This window comes from Rutidosis leptorrhynchoides, chromosome 2 (assembly GCF_046630445.1).
Source record: "Rutidosis leptorrhynchoides isolate AG116_Rl617_1_P2 chromosome 2, CSIRO_AGI_Rlap_v1, whole genome shotgun sequence".
Lineage (NCBI taxonomy): Eukaryota > Viridiplantae > Streptophyta > Magnoliopsida > Asterales > Asteraceae > Rutidosis > Rutidosis leptorrhynchoides.
Window position 1 is genome coordinate 55,032,246 of NC_092334.1, and position 22,947 is coordinate 55,055,192.

Below are 22,947 nucleotides of genomic sequence, written 5' to 3' on the forward strand. Positions count from 1 at the left end.
CAGTATCAAAATCCCATGATGATGAACCAAGTACAGCCACCCATATATCAACAACCATTCCCGCAACAGCAATTTCAACAATAATACCAACCACCAAAATAGATGCACCTTTAAACAATTCCGAGATTGTGGACCGTCTCCCTACTCAGGAAGTATAGACCCAGCCGTGACTCTCAATTGGTTACGAGAGGTTGAAAAGGCATTCGAGACATGTCAGTGCGAGCCAGAATTGAAGGTAACTTATGCGAGTAGGTTGTTGAAAGATAGAGCTACGGTGTGGTGAGATTATGTGATAGCAAGTGTTCCTCCAAAATAAGTTCGAATAATCACTTGGGAGCAGTTTTATGGTAAGGTATGTGAGTAGTACTGCAATGTGTTTGACATGAATAGAATCAAAATGGAGTTTTTGGAGATGCAGATGACACCTCAGATGTCAATTGATGAGGTAATTGAGAAATACATGGATAAGTTGAGGTTTGTACAACAATGGGTGCCTGATGAACAATCAAGAATCCAACATTTTGTGAATATGATCTTGCCGGAGTAAAGGACGTTTGTGAGGTCAGCACCGACGTTATCTCAGGCTTTTGTGATGGTAAAGATGGTAGAAAGTGATGTACGAGCAGCAAGGGGTATGAATTTGGGAAACGTTATATCGCAGGGTAGTCAGGCTACCAGTCAGTCAGGTTCTAAGTCTAAGAAATCTTTTGGGTTTAGACAAAAGGGTAAAGGGAATCAAGCAAGTTCAGGGTCTGGTTCAGGAAGGAGAGAATGGTGTAAAGGTTGTAAGTCTTCTCACAGTGGGCAGTGTTCAGAGTCAACGAGAAGGTGTTTAAGAAGTGGTATGGTAGGTCATGAATCTCAGGGGTGTTCCTTCAGGGAGAATGTGTGTTGGAGTAGTCATCAGCCAGGTCATCGTTCAGCAAGTTGTCAGGCGTTAAAGGGCGCAAGTTTCGGGGTAGGGTCAGGGGCGCGTTCGACATCCGTCGGGGTTCCACAGCCTCTAGTGGACAGAAGAAAAAGAACCCGCCGACTGCTGAAGCCAGGGCCTTTCAGATGACGGTTGAGGCCGCAACTAATAATGATGACGTCATAACCGGTATGTTCTTGATCAACTCAATACCTGCTAGAGTATTGTTTGATACAGGTGCAAATAGGACATTTATGTCTATAGATTTCTGTACTAAGTTAGGGTTACCTGCTACTGTGCTGCCTGAGCCTGTTAGAGTAGAGGTAGCTAATGGTAAGACGGTTCCAGTTACAACGTATGTGTCTGGAGCTAGTATAGAAATTGATGGTAGACCGCTTGCTATGTCCTGTTTAGTGTTGCTTATCCCTAGTTTTGACGTAGTGTTAGGGATGAACTAGATGAGCCTGCATATGGCCCACATTAAGTGTGATAAGAAGATTGTGACCTTCCGTTTGACCGACGGAACCCATAATGTGGCCCAAGGGGAACGAAGTGGGTTTAGTTTTCCGTTGATTTCTATGATGAAGGCGAAGAAGTTACTTTCTAAGGGGTGTGAATCTTTTAAGGCTTATGTTATTGACGCTAAGATAGAGAAAGGATTTGTTACTGATATTCCAGTGGTTTCAGAATTTCCTGAGGTATTTCCTGACGAGTTACCGGGGTTGTCGCCGGTAAGAGAAGTAGAGTATAAGATTGAGTTGGTTCTGGGAACAACTCCAGTAGCTAAGGCTCCTTATAGGTTAGCACCATCTGAAATTAGAGAGATGATGTCTCAGATACAGGAACTGTTAGACAGGGGGTTTATAAGACCGAGTTCCTCGCCGTGGGGTGCGCCGGTGTTGTTTATAAAGAAGAAAGATGGTACCCTGAGAATGTATATAGATTATCGAGAATTGAATAAGAGAACGGTTAAGAATAAGTATCCTTTACCTAGAATCGATGATCTGTTTGACCAGCTTCAGGGTGCGTCGTATTTTTTGAAAATAGATCTTAGATCCGAATATCATCAGGTTCGGGTTTCAGAATCAGATATACCAAAGACAGCGTTCAGAACGAGATATGGGCAATACGAGTTCTTAGTTATGCCATTTGGGTTGACGAATTCTCCAGCAGTTTTCATGGATCTGATGAACAGAGTTTGTAAACCGTATTTAGATCAGTTTGTTATTGTGTTTATCGATGATATATTGGTGTATTCAAAGTCAAAGGCTGATCATGTGACACATCTTCGATTGGTGTTAGAGTTGTTAAAGAAAGAGCGGTTATACGCTAAGTTCTCGAAGTGTGAGTTTTGGCTTCGAGAGGTGCAATTTTTGGGTCATGCTATCTGTGAGGCAGGTATTAAAGTGGATCCATCGAAAATAGAAGCGGTAATGGGTTGGAATTCGCCGAAGACGCCGACAGAAGTTAAGAGTTTCTTGGGTCTTGTGGGTTATTATCGCCGATTTATAAAAGATTTTTCTAAAATAGCGGGTCTGTTAACCAAATTGACCAGAAAAGACATAAGTTTTCGATGGAGTGACCAACAAGAACAGGCTTTTCAGATGCTCAAACAGTTGTTGTGTCAGGCTCCAATGTTAGCATTGCCAGAGGCTTCAGATGACTTTATGGTTTATTGTGATGCGTCAATTTCCGGGTTGGGGTGTGTACTGATGCAGAGAGATAAAGTTATTGCGTACGCTTCTCTTCAGTTAAAGATACATGAACATAATTATTCGGTTCATGATTTAGAAATGGCCGCAGTGGTATTTGCGTTGAAGTTATGGAGACACTACTTATACGGTACAAAGTGTGTGATATGTACAGACCATAAGAGCCTCCAATATATTTTCACGCAGAAAGAACTGAATATGCGATAGAGACGGTGGATTGAGCTTATAAAAGACTACGATTGTGAAATAAAGTATCACCCGGGTAAAGCAAATGTTGTTGCCGATGCTTTAAGTCGTAAAAAGATCGTAGAGACCATGAAATTAATGAGAACCGAAATAGTTTCAGACCTTATTGAACAGATAAGACAAGTTCAAGCCCAAGCTTTATTGGAGGAGAACTTAAAAACTGTACTGATGACCAAAATCAAGGACCAATTGACTAACGATTCTCGTGGACTTAAGACATTTAAGAACCGAATTTGGGTTCCTATGCTTGGAGATTTAAGAAAATTGATCTTAAATGAAGCGCACAAATCGAGGTTGACTGTCCATCTGGGTAGTACCAAGATGTATAATGATCTAAAGCCGATATATTGGTGGCCAACGATGAAGAAAGATGTTGCTCAATTAGTAGAAAGATGTCATATTTGTTCTCAAGTTAAAGTCGAACACCAGAAACCTTATGGTTCGTTACAACAGTTGAAAATTCCAGAGTGGAAATGGGATCATATTATGATGAATTTTGTAACCAAATTACCTAGATCTCAGAGAGGTAATAATATGATATGGGTAATTGTTGATCGACTGACGAAGAGTGCACATTTCTTAGCTACAAAAGAGACAGCTTCATTGAGTACTTTGGCAGAATTGTACTTGAAAGAAATAGTTAGTCGACATGGGGTTCCGTTTTCTATCGTATCCGACCGGGATTCTAAATTTATATCGAACTTCTGGAACAGTGTACAGAAAAGTTTGGGAACGAGGGTAAATCTGAGTACAGCGTATCATCCACAGACCGACGGTCAGAGTGAGCGTACAATACAGACACTAGAGGATATGCTTCGATCCTGCGTGTTAGAGTACGGTGGTTCGTGGGATATACATCTACCATTGATCGAGTTCGCTTACAACAATACTTACCATTCGAGTATTGGTATGCCACCTTATGAAATGTTGTATGGTCGCAAGTGTAGAACGCTGACTTGTTGGTTAGAAGCCGGTGAGAAACAGTTTGCAGGTCCAGAAGTAGTTCAGATAACAGCCGACAAGGTAGCAATAGCACATGAAAAGTTGAAAGCAGCCCGTGATAGACAGAAAATGTATGCTGATCCACGTAGACGTCCGGTAAACTTTGAGGTAGGTGATCATGTTTACTTGAAAGTTTCACCGTGGAAGGGAGTTATCAGGTTTGGTAAGCGAGCTAAGTTAGCTCCGAGATACATTGGGCCGTTCAAGATTATTCAGAGGGTTAATGATCAGACGGTTGTATTAGAGCTTCCAGCAGAGTTAGCAGGGATATATATCACTTTCAACGTGTGTTACCTTAGGAAGTGTAAAGTCGATGATGAAACGCAACTGGTTTCGTTGAGTGATTTGAGGGTTGACTTAAATAAAAAGTTAGTTGAAGAACCGGTTAAGATAGTCGATAGAAAGGTAACTAAGTTGAGAAAGAAAGAGATCCATATGGTGCTTGTTGAGTGAAAACATAGTTTAGGATATAACCTTACATGGGAGACCGAAGAGCTGATGAAGGATCATTATCCACGTTTATTTGACCAAGACCAGATTCCGAGGACGGAATCTCTTTAAGGGGGTGGATTTGTAACATCCTCAGATCGGGCCTAGATGTAAGATGACCTTTTTGCCCTTAGGCATAATTGTGTGGTTAATAATGCTTTTATTTTAATATAATGTTTATTGTTATTTTATTATTTGGTTAAGACCAGTTTGTGACAAGGGTCACAGAGCAGGTTCGTTTATTTAATTTGGACTCCGTTAGGGCAGTCAAATTAAGTACGAAATATATTAGATAACTGGTAAATACCCGTGTGTTATGGGGTATGTTATTTAACCCACATATGTAAGCTTGTGACCAGCTCCTTCTCTCATTTTTTTTGGAAAATTCTCAAACACCCCGTACACTCTCAATCCCATTCCATCAAACCTTAGATTTCTAATTTGTGTTCTAGAGCTCAAATCATTCATATCATCTTGTTCTTTACAATTTACAGAGTCTATTGAGGTAAGAATCAAAGAGTTTCAAGATCTAATCTTTAAGAAAATGATGATTTTGTGTTAACTTTGTCAAAAGAGCAATTTTGAGTCAAAATGGTTGATTTTGATGTTGTTTATGTCAAAATCTTGTGGGTTTATGCTTATTGATGTTAAATGTATATGATTTGGTCAATTTAGAGGTAAGAAATGAGCTCTAGAGCACCAATTGGTGATTTTAGGTCGAAACCCATCAGTTTTCTGCTGCTGCACGATGAACACAACCGTACGGTTACAACTTGCAACCGCACGGGTACATGGTGCAACCGTACGGTTGCATGTGTAACCGTACGGGTGCAGTGGTGTTACTGCAACCGGGCAGGAAGTGTGCAACCGTACGGATGCACGATGCAACCGTACGGATGGACTTGCAACCGTACAGATGCATGTGCAACCTTACGGATGCATATCAGATCAGTAGTTGTTATGTGCATTAGCTGTTTTCTAGCCGTTATGCTGTCCGCGTGACTTATGATGTTCAGGATGTAAATTCTGAAAATGCATAAGTGTTAGGTGGACTTTTAGCAGCACTTTTTGTGACTAATTTACTGTACTGTGCTGTTTTTTGTAAACGGACAGAAACTAACTTGATTTGCCTTATGTTCATGTGATAAGGATAAGGAAGTCGCTCAGTGATAGATTATCTGAGCTAGTTGCTGGTATTCGGTGAGTGGGTCTATCTCCAGATAGAGTATTAAGTAGCTGACACGCTACTTGTTCAGACTCTTTATACTTATGTTTATATCTTGTATGAATACCATGTGTAGTTAGATATTGCCATGCTAGTTAGGATGATTGCATGACTGAATATCTGTGATATTATGTGTGCACTGTTAGTTGGACACCAACCGAGCCGGCAAGGTTGGGAACCCACCGAGGTGGCAAGGTAGGGTTGATGTGAGGTCGACTGTGGTAGCCTGGTCGGGTCATGGTGTTACTGATTGTTTAGTATAGCATAGAAGGACGCATGTGTTGCGTCTGGACGGTTATGCAGTGGAGTCAGTAAAGCAGACTATCGGTAGACAGTAGCTTGATCAACTAAGTCGTGTTCTCGTACAAGCCGCTGATCTTCATATTGTCAGTTGTTGTTATATGCTAGTTCAGGACGTTAGCATTTCTGTGACCTTTGCATGTTCAGTTGCTTATGCTTGGTCTGTTAGATAGTATCCATTCACTTAGCTGTTGTGCTAATTCCCCCACATTTCCACCCCTTGCAGGTTTAGGTACTGGTGCTTAGGACGGGTGTTGCGGACGGGTTGGAAGACATGTTTGACTACGAGCTAAACTCTGATGTTTTCTATTTGTATTGTTTTATGTAACACCGTTGCTTTTGGAATGTTAACTAAGTTGATTTGTTAACTATGGTTTGTAAATATTAACTAAGGTTGTTTTGGTAATTATGTAAATACTTCCGCTGTGTTAAAAAAATCAGGGTGTTACAAAATCACTTAAGAAACATATACAGATCATAAGTAACGTTTTCTAACATCTATGGGTGTTTATAATACCTCAAAATACCATTTTGATTTCAAGATCCATTTTCTATATAACTTGAACAAAATCATCAAATTCAATTTGATTTGGACATGAAATCATTTGTAAATACCTTGTTTAAGCTACTGAAATCACAAGGAATAATTTCCAAACTTCAATTTAACACAAAATCGAGAATCAAGGTTTAGGGTTTGTGAGATATAAAAGCGTATGTGTGTGTATAGCAATTTCCAAAAATGGAAAATAAGAAGAAACAGGAGTATTAAAGAACAAGGGGTTTCTTCATTTGGAGGAAACCTCTTCCGTGTGTCACACGGGTATTTACCAGTTATCTGAAATACGAAACACCTCATTAAGTAGTACAAATGAGGTCCAATTTAAATAAACAAACCTGTTCTGTGACCCTCGTCATGAACTGGTCTCAACTATATACTTAAATAATTATAAACATATAATTATTAAAATAACATATAATAACACGCAAGGGTAATTTAGGACAATTACCACTAGGCCCAATGTGAGGTTGTTACAAATCTACCCCCTTAAAGGAGATTCCGTCCTCAGAATCTAGTCAGGTTCAAATAAATGAGGGTAACGAGTTCTCATCAACTCTTCTGTCTCCCATGTCAGGTTTGAACCTAAGTTGTGCTTCCACTCAACTAATACTATCGGTATTTGCTTATACCGTAACTTAGTAATCTTTCTGTCTACAATTCTTACAGGCTCTTCCACTAACTTCTTATTCATATCAACTTTCAAATCTTGCAGTGGTAGAATCTGACTTTCATCGTCTACCTTGCACTTACGATGATAACACACATTGAATGTGTTATGAATACCAGCTAACTCAGCAGGAAGATCTAATACTACTATCTGATCATTCAACACATGTTGTATTCTAAACGGCCCAATGTACCTCGGAGCTAACTTACCTCTTTTACCGAAACGAATTACACCTTTCCAGGGCTATACTCTCAAGTATACCTGCTTACCTAGTGTGAAAATAACTGGCCGTCTGCGCGGATCGGCGTACATCTTTTGTCTATCCCTTGCGGCTTTCAATTTATCGTGTGCAATTGCCACTTTCTCTGCGGTTAACTGTATAATCTCTGGACCCGCAAACTATTTCTCTCCAGCTTCTAACCAACAAGTCGGCTTTCTACATCGACTACCATACAACATTTCATAGGGAGGTGATATGGCCAAAACGGACGATTTTATTTGTACGGTGTCGTTAGGTCGCAACACGTCAGAATCAGCTACCAAAGAGAGTAAGGGTTTTATTATTTATATTTAGCTGGGGTTTCCTAGCTATAAATCACCTACTTGTCTACCTTTTAACGAGTAAGTGGTAAATATAACTCAGGTTCGTATTTTTGTATGTTTGCTCAGTAACGTGGGACAAAAGTGCCTATATAGTTAACCCTAGTGACAAGATGTGATAGATTAACTAAATAAAACAGTAATTTAACTTATAAAGATAAAGATAGATAGGTATGGAGAATAGAATTCTGATAGCGAATTATCACAAGAGTTCAACTTTCTAGGATAAACACTAAACCTCAATCAACTGGGCTATGAACCTAACTGATTTGTCACTAAGAGTTTAGTTCTTGAAGATTCTGGCTAAGACGGATATTCCTACTCCCAACGTTAACCTTAAAGGGTTTAAACGATCTTATGGATAAAATCCTAGGTACATGAACAAAGTGGTATGCCCATAAAGGAAAGTCTCAGCTTTTCTTAATCCTAGTTGGTCTAAGTAAAGCAATATTCCACCACTTAACACTATGCTATGCCTTAACATTAACAGACGTGCAATCTTAGATATTCTAAGGTACTGCTAATTGGATTAGAGGTCTCTCCTTTGCAATCACTTATTCAACCATGGATCATCTTATAACATCTCAAGAACGTTGCTTCTGACGTGAATCATGCTTTTCAGCAAGCTAGTGTTTACTGAACTCTATGTTGCCTACTCTAATCACAACCTAAATGTGTGACAACCCAGAAATTTCTGACCAAATTTAAACTTAATCTTTATATGTTCCGACACGATAAGCAATGTTTGTAATGTTGAAATCTCAAAAACTTTGAACTGTGTTCATGTAAGCAATTACCCTTCGACTGCTCTTGACGATTCGCGAACAATTATGTGTAAATAGATATATATATACATATGTGTGATTATTAAATTGAGATATATTAATAAAACATTTAACGGTTTAGTTGATATGAATATAAACTATGAGATCTATTTTATGACTTGGAAACGTTATCAAAGTATTGAATGAATAATACTTTACATGAACGTATTTGTTTCGATATAAGTTTAATATATTTATTGACAAGATTAAAAGATAATATCAAATGATTGAGTTATCTGATACATTGTGTTATGATTACGGGTCTCCATTGAAAGGTCCACTTTGATTTAAGAAATCTTTCCTTTTTAACGATATTCGAAAGAATTTGTAAAGTGAATTACAAGTAAGAACAAATGCGTCAATTATCGAGGATTAGACAAAGGTTAGTAGAGACTCCGGGTTGATTTACAATACATGCTTTACCATAATTTTCTCGTGACTTTGATAAAATAATTTAGATGTTAGATAAGTTAAGTAAATCGATATTTTACATTAGTATGACTTCATATGTTTATTTAATCTTTGAATCTTATCCTATGTTTCATCAGCAAATGGTAATTTGAAAATTTAAAACCTATTATGAGTAGATATAATTTTGCTTTTCTAAAACATTTTATGATATAACAAATTCCATTATTGATAAAAATAATTTTTGAATATATTTAGTTTTGGAAAACAAAAGTTTCATATTTATTTAACTTAGTTCAAACGTACTAAAACGTTTTTAGTTTAAAAAGAACTTTATTATTAAAACACTTTATAAGATAACTTGTTTATGAATTTTAAAGAATTTGATTAAAGCTTGCATTATAAACATATTCTATTGTTTCAAAAAGATAAGTGTATTACTAAATAACAATTTCGAAACGATTTTAAATTATATTGAACTTTGAAATATAATTAGTTTTGAAAAACTATATATTGTAGGGTTAAATAAATATTTCAAATTTATATTTCGAAATGAATATATATTTTTTCAATATCATAAAATTTAATATTAAGTTAGTTATAAAACGTTTTTGAGTTCAAATAATACTATTATATAACGAGATGTCAATTTGTAGAAGCAAATGACCACAACCCTCAAATACATAAGTTACATTTCTTATTATATGATTCACCGATGATTAAGTCTAATTTTTGATAAAGGTACACACCGCGAAACATAAAGTACCAGTTTTCTAAACGTACGAAATGTCGTTCGAAAAACCGAAACCGAGACATAAGTCGAGTGACAACGTACGAGTCATCTGAACAAAAATTACAATTTAACTATGCACGTAAATATAATATAATATATAATATAATATATAAATTAAATATTATATATATATAATATAATTAATAAGTGTCGACAGGATCAAACAAAGCGAAATGGGCTGGAAAGTAGCACCATGCGATTGCATGGTAAATGCATGTTGAGGCCATGCGATCGCATGGCCAGAGGAGTCAGGTGACATGCTATAAAAGCTCGACTTCTGGTTCGGTGTAACTCACATTCAATCTCTCTATCTATATTAGTACTCTGTAATATATTTATTCTATTTATATTATTATTATTTTTAAGATTAATATTATTATTAATCGTATTATTATTAGTAGTAGTATTATTAGTAGTATATACATAAAATACTACGACAAGGTTATTAGCGAGAGATTTCAAAAATGGTTTTGAGCGGGATAAAGTTAAGGAAATTATGGGTTATAGCTAAGGAGGTGATGGGTATTGTTCGGGGTATGCTCGTGAGGTCAAACTAGTGTTTATCATTTCTGTTACGTATATGTACTTTCCTGCAATATTGAATCACAATATTGATACGTGAGCACTCATAACTTAACTTTTATATATTATTAGTGTATCCCTGACTAGTGCTCGAGTATATAGGATTATGCATGCTTGTACGCTTAATATTGTCGTTAGATAGTTTATGATAAATCCTGAATTTAATACATATGCTAGTAGGATAAGGTATATGTTATGCATGTCGTTGGAAAGCTGACGAAAAATCAATAACTTTTCATTTAGATATCGAATGGTTTCGATGAACGGATTAGAAGTTATAGTCAACTGAATTTTAGTATTATTGTTAAAATGATTATTATTACTATTGTCGTTATTATCGTCGTTATTATTATTATTATTATTATTATTATTATTATTATTATTATTATTATTATTATCTAATAATTATTTTTATCATTATTATTATTATTAATATTATCATTATTAATATATGTATTATTATTAAAAATTATTAATGTCATTATTATTATTATTGTTATTATCATTAAAAATTATTATTAATATTATCATTATTATTATTATAATTATTAGTATTATCATTAATATTATTATAATGCTTATTAGTATCATTAAAACTAATATTAATATCATCTAATTATTATGATTGTTATTATTATCATTATTATGAATGCGATATAAAAGAGTACTAAAAGCTATTAAACGAATCGATTAGGAAATAATGAGTATAAGTATCGTGATGAAATAAAAATATTGTAAGTTATTGATTTAGATAAAAAAAATACCATTTTCATTATTTTTATTATTATTATTATTATTATTAAAAGTATTATTAATACTAAAACTATCATTTTTACTAACATTATTATTTTTAATAGAAATATCATTGTTATTATAAAATATCATTATTATTATCATTCTAGTATTATTATTAATAAAAATTATCATTTTATTATAATTAATATCATTTTTAGTAAATATAAATATTGTTATTTTTATTAGTAGAATAATAATAATTATTATTACAAAATAATATAACTTTTATTTATTATTGTTATTATCGATATTATTTTAAATATGTGATACAAATACATTTTACTACATGTAATATAATTACATTAATAATACCTATCATTATATTTTTATGATATTAAATGAACTTTATAAATTTTATTACTTAAGATATATAAAAGTATATTTTTATTTTATAAATTTTAATATAAAATTTTATTTATTAATAAATGAATTATATTATTACTCTAATAAAATCTGTTAAAAATATTTAAATATATAAAACGACTATATTTAAGATATATAATAATCATGTATAGATTTTGGAAGTCATTTTTGGATTAGATGACTTCTGTTGACTTTTACATGATAATCTCGAGCATTAGAATTGTGATACACTATGACTTGACCAAAATTGTTAGACAGATATTGACCAACATATAAATATATATAATTAATATAGGTTCGTGAATCCGAGGCCAACCTTGCATTTGTTCAATGCCGTCATATGCATTTTTGCTACGAAATACAGTATGGTGAGTTTCATTTGCTCCCTTTTTAAATGCTTTTGCAATATATATTTTTGGGACTGAGAATACATGCGCTGCTTTTATAAATGCTTTACAAAATAGACACAAGTGATCGAAACTACATTCTATGGTTGGATTATCGAACCGAATATGCCCCTTTTTAGCTTGGTAGCCTAAGAATTGGTATTTATGATAAATGCCACCAATTGACGCAAATCCTAAAGATAGATCTATTTGGCCCAACAAGCCTCATCCGAGTTACAGATGCTTTAGTACTTCGATTTATCATGTCCAATGAGAGTCCCGGAATGATGGGGATATTCTATATGCATCCTGTTAAGGTCGGTTACCAGGTGTTCAATCCATATGAATGAATTTTAAACACTTGCGAGTGTATGATTATTGAATAAATGAAGCTTATGGTCTATTAAAAATTATGGAAATGATTGATTACGATAAACTAATGAACTCACCAACCTTTTGTGTCACACCCCCAAATAAGGCCTGGGGTATTTGTGACTAATTATATCAAATCACAGTTGTATAAACGAGAACGACTCTATATGAGACGTTATATTGAGTTTTGCAGCTGAAGATAAATAAGTTACATTGTATATAATGAATAACACATTAAATGTCTTTAGTTGATATGATATGTGATGAAGACTCCAAGCATAGCAAGCAATTATTATCAGTTTAGCAAATGCAAGTCTTTCAAATTATCCATGAATGACTCGTTGAAATGTTGCTTTCAATTAGCAAATACACAGCGGAAGCAATACTTAAGTACCTGAGAATAAACATGCTTTAAAGTGTCAACACGAGGTTGAGTGAGTTCATAGGTTTGTCATAATAATGATTTCAGTAATAGATATAGACCACAAGATTTAGTTTAGAATTAGATCTTGCAGATCCAAAAGTTATGCCAGTTCGTGATATTTAGACTAAACGTTTAAAGTTTGCCCCAATGACAAGTTGTGTCTGTACTTGTCGGTTTAATTTCATTATTAGGTAATACAAAGACTTAGTCAAATGTATCGGGGATGTTACTCCCGATAGGCCTGCCCCCAATAATTAAGAATGCATTTAACGAGCAATTAAAAATATCACTGTAGGGACTTAGTCGGACATAGCCGGGTATAACATAGTTTAACAGTTGGTACTTGTGTCTAACATATAAAACAGTTACAAAAGTTGCGCATGTATTCTCAGCCCAAAAATATATAAAAAGGGAGCTATGAAAACTCACTATACTGTATGATATTTCGTAGTAATTACGAGTATGATGGCACTGAACAAGTGCAGAGTTGTCCCCGGATTTACGAACCTGTATCAAGTATATATATTAACACATATACTCGTAATCGAACAAGTTTATATATATATATTTTAGTTGTTATATATATATATATATATATATATATATATATATATATTATATAAGTATTTATTTGATAAAATGGTATTAATAATGATAATGAATAAAGAGTTGTATTATTTTGTAATAACAATAATAATACTATTAATTAGATTTAATAATGAAGTTGAAGATAATTATCATTAGTCACTTTGTTAGTAAAAATGATAATAGTAATATTAATAATAATAATAAAAATGTTAACGAAAATTTTAGGATTTATAGATTTTTTTTGTAAAACTGCTAATGGAAATTTCTAGTAATAATGATACTTTCCATAACAATACTAATTATTAATGAAAATTTTGGTAGTAACAATAAACTTAATAATAATGATAATAATAATAATTTTTCTGCCAGTGACAGTTATGAACATAATATTAGTGATAACCATAATAATAATTATAGTAGTAGTAATAATATTAAAACTTTGAATTGATAATTTTTATTTAAAATGATAGTTTTAATAAAAATTTTAATTTTATAACAATGATAATAATTTTTAATAATAATTAATGATAACTATACATATGTTAATTTTTGGTAATAATACTAGTAATGATATTAATATTAGTAATAACAATAATAACAATAATAATCATAATTGTTATTTTAATTGTGATAATAATAATAAATGGTAACTAATACTTTTATTAGTAACAATAATAGAAGTAACTATAATACTAATAGTAACAATAATAAAAAAAAAAAAATAATAATAATAATAATAATAATAATAATAATAATAATAATAATGAAAATAATAAAAATAATAATAACATGAGAACTACCTTATAAAGCTTTTTCCAAAAAAAATGCTCAAGATCGGGCTCGAACCCGTGACCTCCCGCTAACCCGAATAACCTCTTAACCATCTGAACTAGTATGTCTTTCTGTTTTAATTTCCTTTTTATTTCTATTTAAGCTATATCTTTTTCTGTTCTATATTTTCTTCTTCTTCAAGAACTCAAATGACTCAGGAATCATACGGCAATGCAATAACTTTGTTTTGAAATTTATAAACGAAACAGAGACCTACTGAGAGTGTTCGATTGGTATAAAAGAAAGAAAAAAAATATAGAATCGAAGCAGAAGCTGGAGTAGTCGCGTAACACAAACATGAACTCAATTCTTGATTTTGAAATCTAGACCATTTTAGCTTATGATTCCTTCATTAAATAAGTTGTAAATGACTCCTAGTAACTTTATGACTCGTCAATTTAACATGAAACATTACAACAATCATGAATTTCACGAAGAACAAAATGGTTGACTTTTTATTTAAAACCTTTGACTCAAAAATTCGAAATGATAAAGAAGAATTGGAAGCTTAGATTTTCCAGAAAGATTGTTTAGAGGATTCCTAACAATCTTGCATTTATAGTTTTTGAAGATTGATTCGAATTTGAACTGTGGATAAAAACACTTCACGACAGGGGAACCTGGGTTGATTTCTTTGGATTTCTGTTTTTAATTTTCAAATGGTAGTAACAGACTCATTATATAGTGTAATTGTTTGATTCCATCACAATAATTGATCACAATTGTTTTGTATAAATGAGTTCGAACTTCTAATTGAGCAGGCAGCAAAAATAAAAAAATATAAAAAGTTGTATCACGATGGAGATAAACAAATTGGAACCAGATATCATGTTGGATTAAATATTGAAAAACAGATCATGAAAATAAAAAAATGGAAAAGAAGATTTCAAATTAGGTATGTGTCTCGTTTTTTTATCTGTATTGTAAAAAATACTAATAATAATAATACAATTAATAATTAATAATAATATTAATAATAATTATATTAATAATAATTATATTAATAATGATTTTAATCATAATAATAATGATAATAAAAGTATTATTAATGATAATAATAAAAGATTGTATTATTTTAATAATAATAATAATATTGATATTAATAATAATGATATTTCATTATATTAATGTTCATGTTAAATATTAATAATAATACTAATAATAATATTAGTAATAATAATACTAATAATAATAATCAAATTCATAATAATAAAAATGATAATACTGATAATGATAATTGTAAATGATAATGATATTGATAATATTGTTAAATATTATATTAATAATATTAATTAATACTATTGTATTATTATTTACAAATAACTGTTCGTGAATCGTCAGGAATTTGTCGAGTTTAGGTTTAAATTTAGTCGGAAATTTCCGGGTTGTTATAGTACCTACCCGTTAAAAGAAATTTCGTCCCGAAATTTTAGTTGTTGCCATCGGCGTTGCTTGTAACAGGTGAGGGTATTTTTGTTTTATTTGATCTTCACGTTCCCAGGTATACTCGTGGCCTTGCGTGAATTCCAACGGATAGAATATTGTTCTGTTTCAAGAGTTTAAGTCATACGAACCATAATTTCTACAGGTTCTTCTACGAAGTGAATTTTATCATTAATGCAGATGTTATCTAAAGGATTAACAAGAGTGTCATTTGACTAGGTTATCCTCAAAAGGAATGATGGTGCTATACAAGCATTTCAGTAAACCGAACAAATGAAATGTGTTATGAATAGTATTGAGCTCATTTAAAAGTCTTGAGCGTTTATGCCACAATATTAGGGCAAACAAAACAGAGAGTAGTTCATGAAAATTATAGTCATGAAATTTGATAGAGATCATCATTATTTTCAACAAGAATATTGTAATGATGAATATAAGTTGAAAAATAAAGTATTATCACTATTGAATAATATGGATAAAACGATTCGATTATAGGAAGCGTATAAACGAAGCTATCTTAAAAGAGTGAATGAGAAAATTAAATGTTTGCCTTAACTTTTGACGTAGTCACGATTGATTTCCAGAATTCAAGGAATTAAAGGAAATCTTCGTAATCTATAAGATTTGTGTGACGATCGCTCCAAATCTATATGGACGAACACGTCATTCATCGATTTCATTGCAAGGTATTTGACCTCTATATGATACATTTTGTAAACATTGCATTCTTTTGAAAAGGCACACCATAAATGAATATTTAAATCAAAGATTTTTAACATCTGATGATTTTTACATATAGACAATCACCGTAAATAATAGTTTACAATAGTACTTCCGTTGACAATGCAGTCAAAATAAGATACATGGTGATGATTTGGTGAATGCAACGTTTCCTTGGAAAATATGCCATGTAAGACTCCATGCACATAGCTTGTCTAACATATAAGCAAACATCGGAAGACTTCTAGGGAACCTGAGAATAAACATGCTAACAAGTGTCAACGCAAAGGTTGGTGAGTTCATAGTTTTAATGTTTTGCATAACCTGTATATAAAGGTGGATCACAAGATTTCAGTTGTTTTATCCAGAAACGTTTATCAAAATATTCTACAAGATTGAGCACCCTAGTAACTAAGCTTTAACGTTATAATAAGTACCCTTGTTTTAACATACATGCAACCAACATGTACAATACACGCAAACCAACGTGTACTAAACTCAAATAGCATACGTCTGTTTTATAGTTCAGGATAGGGTTTCTATACCTGGAACAGACGGGGATGTCAAGCCCTATGGATCCATATATAACTACTCGCGCCCACCAGTTCTTATAACTGGCAGTTACTAGTTACAAAGCTAAGGGATTTTCGGTTCAAACTCGGTGTAGAATTTAGTATGTACTTGTATCCATTGCGTTTAAAATAAATTGCATGTATTCTCAGCCCAAAAATATATATTGCAAAAGCAATTAAAAAGGGAGCAAATGAAACTCACCTTAGCAGCACATAAAGTCGTTCACCGAAATGTGACCGAAACTCGAAATACCAAATAACCGTAGATCTCAACCTAGAGAACATATGTTGGTCAATAAATGTCTATCACGCTAGATCTATCCTAATGCTCGAGATCGACATACAAAAGTTATCCAAAGTCATTTTAAAAGGTCAATTTTGACAATAGTTCAACAAAACGAGACTTACCTTATATAAGGATTCATTTACTCGGTTGGTAATATTCAAAAATCCAATTTATCAATCTTACAAACAAAATGTTTAAATATTAATTGCAGATTCAAAAGCAATTCCAATTAACGTCAATCATAATTCAGTTGACCATATCTTTTGATTCGTTCATCGAAATTACGCGATTTCTAAATGAAAAGTTATTGATTTTTCGCCAGCTTTCCAAAAACATGCATATCATATACCTTTTATCAGTAATATATGTATTTAATTCGTGATTCATCATAAACTGTTTAACGACGAAATTTAGCATACAAGCATGCATAAATATATATACTCGAGCACTAGACATGGATACACAAATAATATATATAAGATATGAATGCTCACGTATCAATATTGTGATTCAATATTGCAGGAAAGTACGTAGACGCAACAGAGATGATAAACACTAGGTTTGATTTGCAAACAATACCCATGTGTAATGACCCGGATTTTTCTGATCGTTCTATACTTATAAGATTAATATTTACATAAATTAAACCTTACCAACATGATAAGCAATCTAAATTGTTGAGACTTATGTTTTTGAAAAGAGTTTTACACAACGTTTGACTGTCCAATTTGACCGATGATATCACGAACTATATAACATACGATAATTATACGTTTATGTATATATATGTATTTATATATATTTAACATGATCTAAGGATGGTTTAACATCTCATTGTGTACTAATAACAATGAGTTATAAGTATACTTTGAAACTACTAACTTAAGTTTTCAAAACGATAACTATCCGTAACGTTCTTTGACATAAATAATTATAACTTGTAATGCTTATACATGTATCGTATAGATATGTATTTAATCACTTTTAAAAGGCTTAATACATAAAACAATATAAGTATATTCACAAAAGATAGTTATATTTGAATTCTAGTTCCGTTTCCTCAAGATTTCTACACGTACACCTAGGGTATATGTACCCGTATCATACTCAGCTTCTATACGTATTTACTATTGGTATATACATATCAAATCAACATCCTAATCAATCATATTACTACCCTAGATATGAGGTAATTAGAAATTGGAAGTAAGCATGACTAATTATACAAAATAACAAACTAAAAATTTGTCCATGTCCCCCCCCCCATTCACGTTTTTAATGGCCTCCCCCCATCTCATTTTTAGTTCATCATCTTACTTCTAAATTACTCTCTAACACACCTACTTACAAACCATAAGAAACTCACATCAATTCAGCAAGTATCCATGAAGATCTAGCTTCAAAAACAAGCCTTAATCATCATAAGAAATACCTTTCAAGAACACTTCAATAATCCTTCCAAGTATACAAGTTTACTTCCAAGCTTTTGATCTAACTCCACCACTCTTTGATTCTAAGATTATTTCTTATCTTTTGCAGTAACTTTGTCCAAGTAACTTGAGGTAGTAACCTTGTTCATAATCTTATTCAATTCATATTCATATAGCTATCTTATTTTGTGATATAAAATTTTAACAACAAGAACATAGTTTGAATGATTTCAAACTTGTTCACAAACTAAATAGATACTTCTAACTTAACTTTTAAAATACTTCAAGACATGTAATATATCATAAGGATATGCTAACTTAACAAGATACAACTTGATTTTACAAAGAACACCTTAAAACTGAATCTACATCGTTGGAGTGCAACCGGGGGCTGTTTTGGGTTGGATAATTAAAAACCATCTTGAACTTTGAATTGGAAGTTTATGTTCTGGAAAAATGATATTTCTTATGAATATGTTAACACATAAAAATTTCATGGTTTAATTCGAAGTATAAGTATTTTTATAAAAATGATCATTAGATGCTGTTTTTATGAGAGAAAATGATCACTTTCATAAGATTCACCAAAGTTTGACCTATAACCTGTGATTTCAAATGCAAACTAAGGTATATACAGTTCATATTCATAAATAATGACTCGATCCAAGGAAGTGGCAAGTTGAACCAACAAAAACGGAGTTATATTGAAGAAACTACGGCTAAAACAAAATTGGGTATCCGAAGCTAGTTTAGCTACGAAATTAATTGGAGTAAAACTAAACTAATCATATCTTTTCTAATTAATATGATATTTTATATATATTTACTTATGATTTGATTTTATATATTTCAGGACCACCCGTAAACAGCACAAGAAGATTAATCATAAGACCTCATAATTGTACGCAACACGTCATGTGACAACACGGTACTTTATGTACGCAACACGTCATTTGACAACATGGTACCATGGGTCGAGATTAATTCTGATCAACACGAATACGATGGGGTCTTTATTTATTTTATTGAGCAACTAATTGTGGACCATTAACAACAGACTGCTAACTACGGACTAAGAAAATATTAAAAATATTATAAGTATATATATATGTAACGATTACTTGAAAAGAAAATATGTTGATATATTATATATATGGTTAGGTTCGTGATATCTATCGGAGACCAAGTCGTGTTAAATACCTTCAAGGCAAAAGTGAGTATATAGTCCCACTTTTAAACTCTAAATATTTCGGGATGAGAATACATGCATTTTATGATTTACGTTATGGACACAAGTGATTAAAAATATATATTCTACGTTGAGTTGTACCACTGGCATACCTCCCTGTAACTTGGTAACTACTATTTACATGCGGTATTGTAAACGCGAATCCTGTTGATAGATTAATCGGGCCTGACAGCCCCAACCGGACTGGACGACCAGTATTCAACGGTTGCACAGTACTTCATTTCGGTGACTACACTTGGTACGGTGTAGTAAGATTTCATAATAAAGGGAATATGCGACGTTGATTAAATGTTAAGTATGGTTATCAAGTGCTCAACAACTTAGAATATTTTTATTAAAACGTTTATATATGAAATCTTGTGGTCTATATTTATAACGCTGCCGGCATTAAACCTATATCTCACCAACTTTATGTTGACGTTTTAAGCATGTTTATTCTCAGGTGATAACTAAAAGCTTCCGCTGCATCATGTTGAATTTAAGCAAGATCTGGAGTATGCATATTTGTGTCAAAAATAAAACTGCATATCGGAGGATTTGTAATGTAAAATATGTTGAAAATCGTATTGTTATCATCACATGTAATGTTTGTAAGGCTAAGATTCGCTAAATGATAATCATTATTATGTTGTTTAAACCTTGTATTTTAATAAAAGTTATGGTTTGTATTGTAAAAACGAATGCAGTTTTCTTTGAAAAATGTCGCATATAGAGGTCAATACCTTGCGATGAAATCATATGTTATTATATTTTACCTTATGATTTAGGACGGGTTATGACATGTGGTATCAGAGCGTTGGTCTTAGAGAACCAGAAAATTTGTATTAGTGTGTCTTATCGAGTTTGTTAGGATGCATTAGTGAGTCTGGACTTTAACCGTGTTTGATTTAGAAAACTATTGCTTATCCTTGTTGGTTAAAAATTAATATGTAAATATTATGTGGTACTAACGTGCTAGTTGTTATGTGATAGATGTCTGGCTTAAAACTTGTTATCACATTCAGCGACTCCGAACCAGAATCTTCAGATGGTGTTCCAGTCATTAACCTGTCCGATGATGAAAACGTCACCTTTGGTGAAGACTCACAATTTTTGGATGAATCAATTGAAGAGGAACCAGAAAGTGATCCTGAGGAGGAAGAAATACAGGAAATTACGAAAGACAAATTCAAAAGAGGAAAGAAACGAAAGGCTACTGAATTGGAAAATCCAAATCCCGAGTTTAGTGAGGATGTTGTGGCACCAAATCCACCAGACACTTCCACCCCTATTCCCGCTATTTCTATTAGTTCTATCCCGGCATCCAGTTCTTCAGCCCCTCAGCCAAAATGCAGGGAGACAGTCAAGATAACCTTTAAGCGATGTCTTTGAACACAAACGTTTTGGGTTAAATGATGCGCTGTTATTTTAAACCATGTGATCATATAACATTTTGTATAATATTACTAGTGTGGTTTTGTGATGACCCGGAAATTTCTGACCAAATTTAAACTTTATCATTAAATGATTTAATGTTTTCGACACGATAAGCAAAGTCTATGAAGTTGAATCTTAAAATTTTAGAACTGTTTCATGTATTAAATTGCATTTGACTGCTCTCGACGATTCATGAACAATTATATGTATGTATATATATATATATATGTACAAGTACAAACGACTTTCCTACCGTAAAACACTATTTGCTACAGTAAAATGATTTTCCTACCGTAAAACACTATTTGCTACAGTAAAACACTATTTGCTACAGTGAAACCGTATTTTGCCAGTGAAACCATGCTACAGTAAAAACGACTTTGCTACAGTGATTTGCTACAGTAAACACTATTTGCTACAGTAAACACTATTGCTACAGTAAAACACTATTGCTACAGTCACTATTTGATGTCGACGAACTAGCAAACAAAAACAGGATAAGGCGGCCATGCGATCGCATGGCAAAAACACTGAAAACTCATGCGATCGCATGAGGTACTGTAGCAGGCCACATACTATAAAAGCTCGATTCATTCCTCTGTATTATTATTTTTTTTATATTATTATTATTATTATTATTATTATTATTATTATTATTATTATTATTATTATTATTATTATTATTATTATTAAGATTAATATTATTATTATTAGTCTTATTATAATATTATTATTAGTATTATATATACCTAAAATACTACGACGAGGTTATGAGCGTGTCACCTTCAAAATGGGTTTTTGGGCGGGATAGAGCTAAGGAAATTATGGGTTATTGTCAAGGAGGTTATGGGTAATGTTTGAGGGTATATTTGTGAATCAAATCTAGTGTTTATCATCTCTGTTACGTCTACGTACTTTCCTACAATATTGAATCTCAATATTGATACGTAAGCACTCATATTTTATCTTTTATACATTAATTGTGTATCCATGTCTAGTGCTCGAGTATATATATTTATGCATGCTTGTATGCTAAATTTTGTCGTTAAACAGTTATGATGAATCACGAAGTAAATACATATATTACTAGTAAAAGGTATATGATATACATGTTTTTGGAAAGCTGGCGAAAAATCAATAACTTTTCATTTAGATATCGAATAATTTTGATGAACGGATTAAAAGATATGATCAACTGAATTATGATTAACGTTAATTGAAATTGCTTTTGAATCTACAATTAAGATTTAAACAACTTGTTTACGAGATTGATAAATTGGATTTTTGAATATTACCAACCAAGTAAATAAATCCTTTTATAAGGTATGTCTCGTTTTGTTGAACTATTGTCAAAATTGACTTTTTGAAACGACTTTGGATAACTTTTATATATCGATCTCGAGCATTAGGATTGTTATACACTATGACCTGACCTATCTTGATAGACATTTATTGACCAACATATGTTCTCTAGGTTGAGATCTACGGTTATTTGATATTCCGAGTTTCAGTCACGTTTTGGTGAACAACTTTATGTGCTGCTAAGGTGAGTTTCATTGATCCCTTTTTAATTGCTTTTGCAATATATATTTTTGGGCTGAGAATACATGCACTTTATTTTAAACGCAATTGATACAAGTACATACTAAATTCTACACTGAGTTTGAACCGAAAATCCCTTAGCTTTGGTAACTGTTAACTGCCAGTTATAAGAACTGGTGGGCGCGAGTAGTAGTATATGGATCCATAGGGCTT

General features: G+C 32.5%; 1 protein-coding gene across 1 annotated transcript; it reads right to left on the reverse strand.

Annotated features, from left to right (window-relative positions):
* Window positions 1–6,954: 6,954 nt before the first annotated feature.
* Window positions 6,955–7,422, reverse strand: LOC139887882 (uncharacterized). The gene is made up of 2 exons (XM_071870930.1): window positions 7,372–7,422; window positions 6,955–7,260 (listed from the first exon to the last, which is right to left on the reverse strand). The coding sequence occupies exons 1-2, from the start codon at window positions 7,420–7,422 to the stop codon at window positions 6,955–6,957; spliced, it is 357 nt and encodes a 118-aa protein (XP_071727031.1).
* Between the last annotated feature and the right edge of the window lie 15,525 nt (window positions 7,423–22,947).

Coding starts and splice junctions, on each gene's coding strand:
- LOC139887882 (XM_071870930.1), bottom strand. CDS start 7,422: ATGTACGCCGATCCGCGCAGACGGCCAGTTATTTTCACACTAGGTAAG. Junction 7,261..7,371: donor TTTTCACACTAGGTAAGCAG/GTATACTTGAGA, acceptor TTGAATGATCAG/ATAGTAGTATTAGATCTTCC.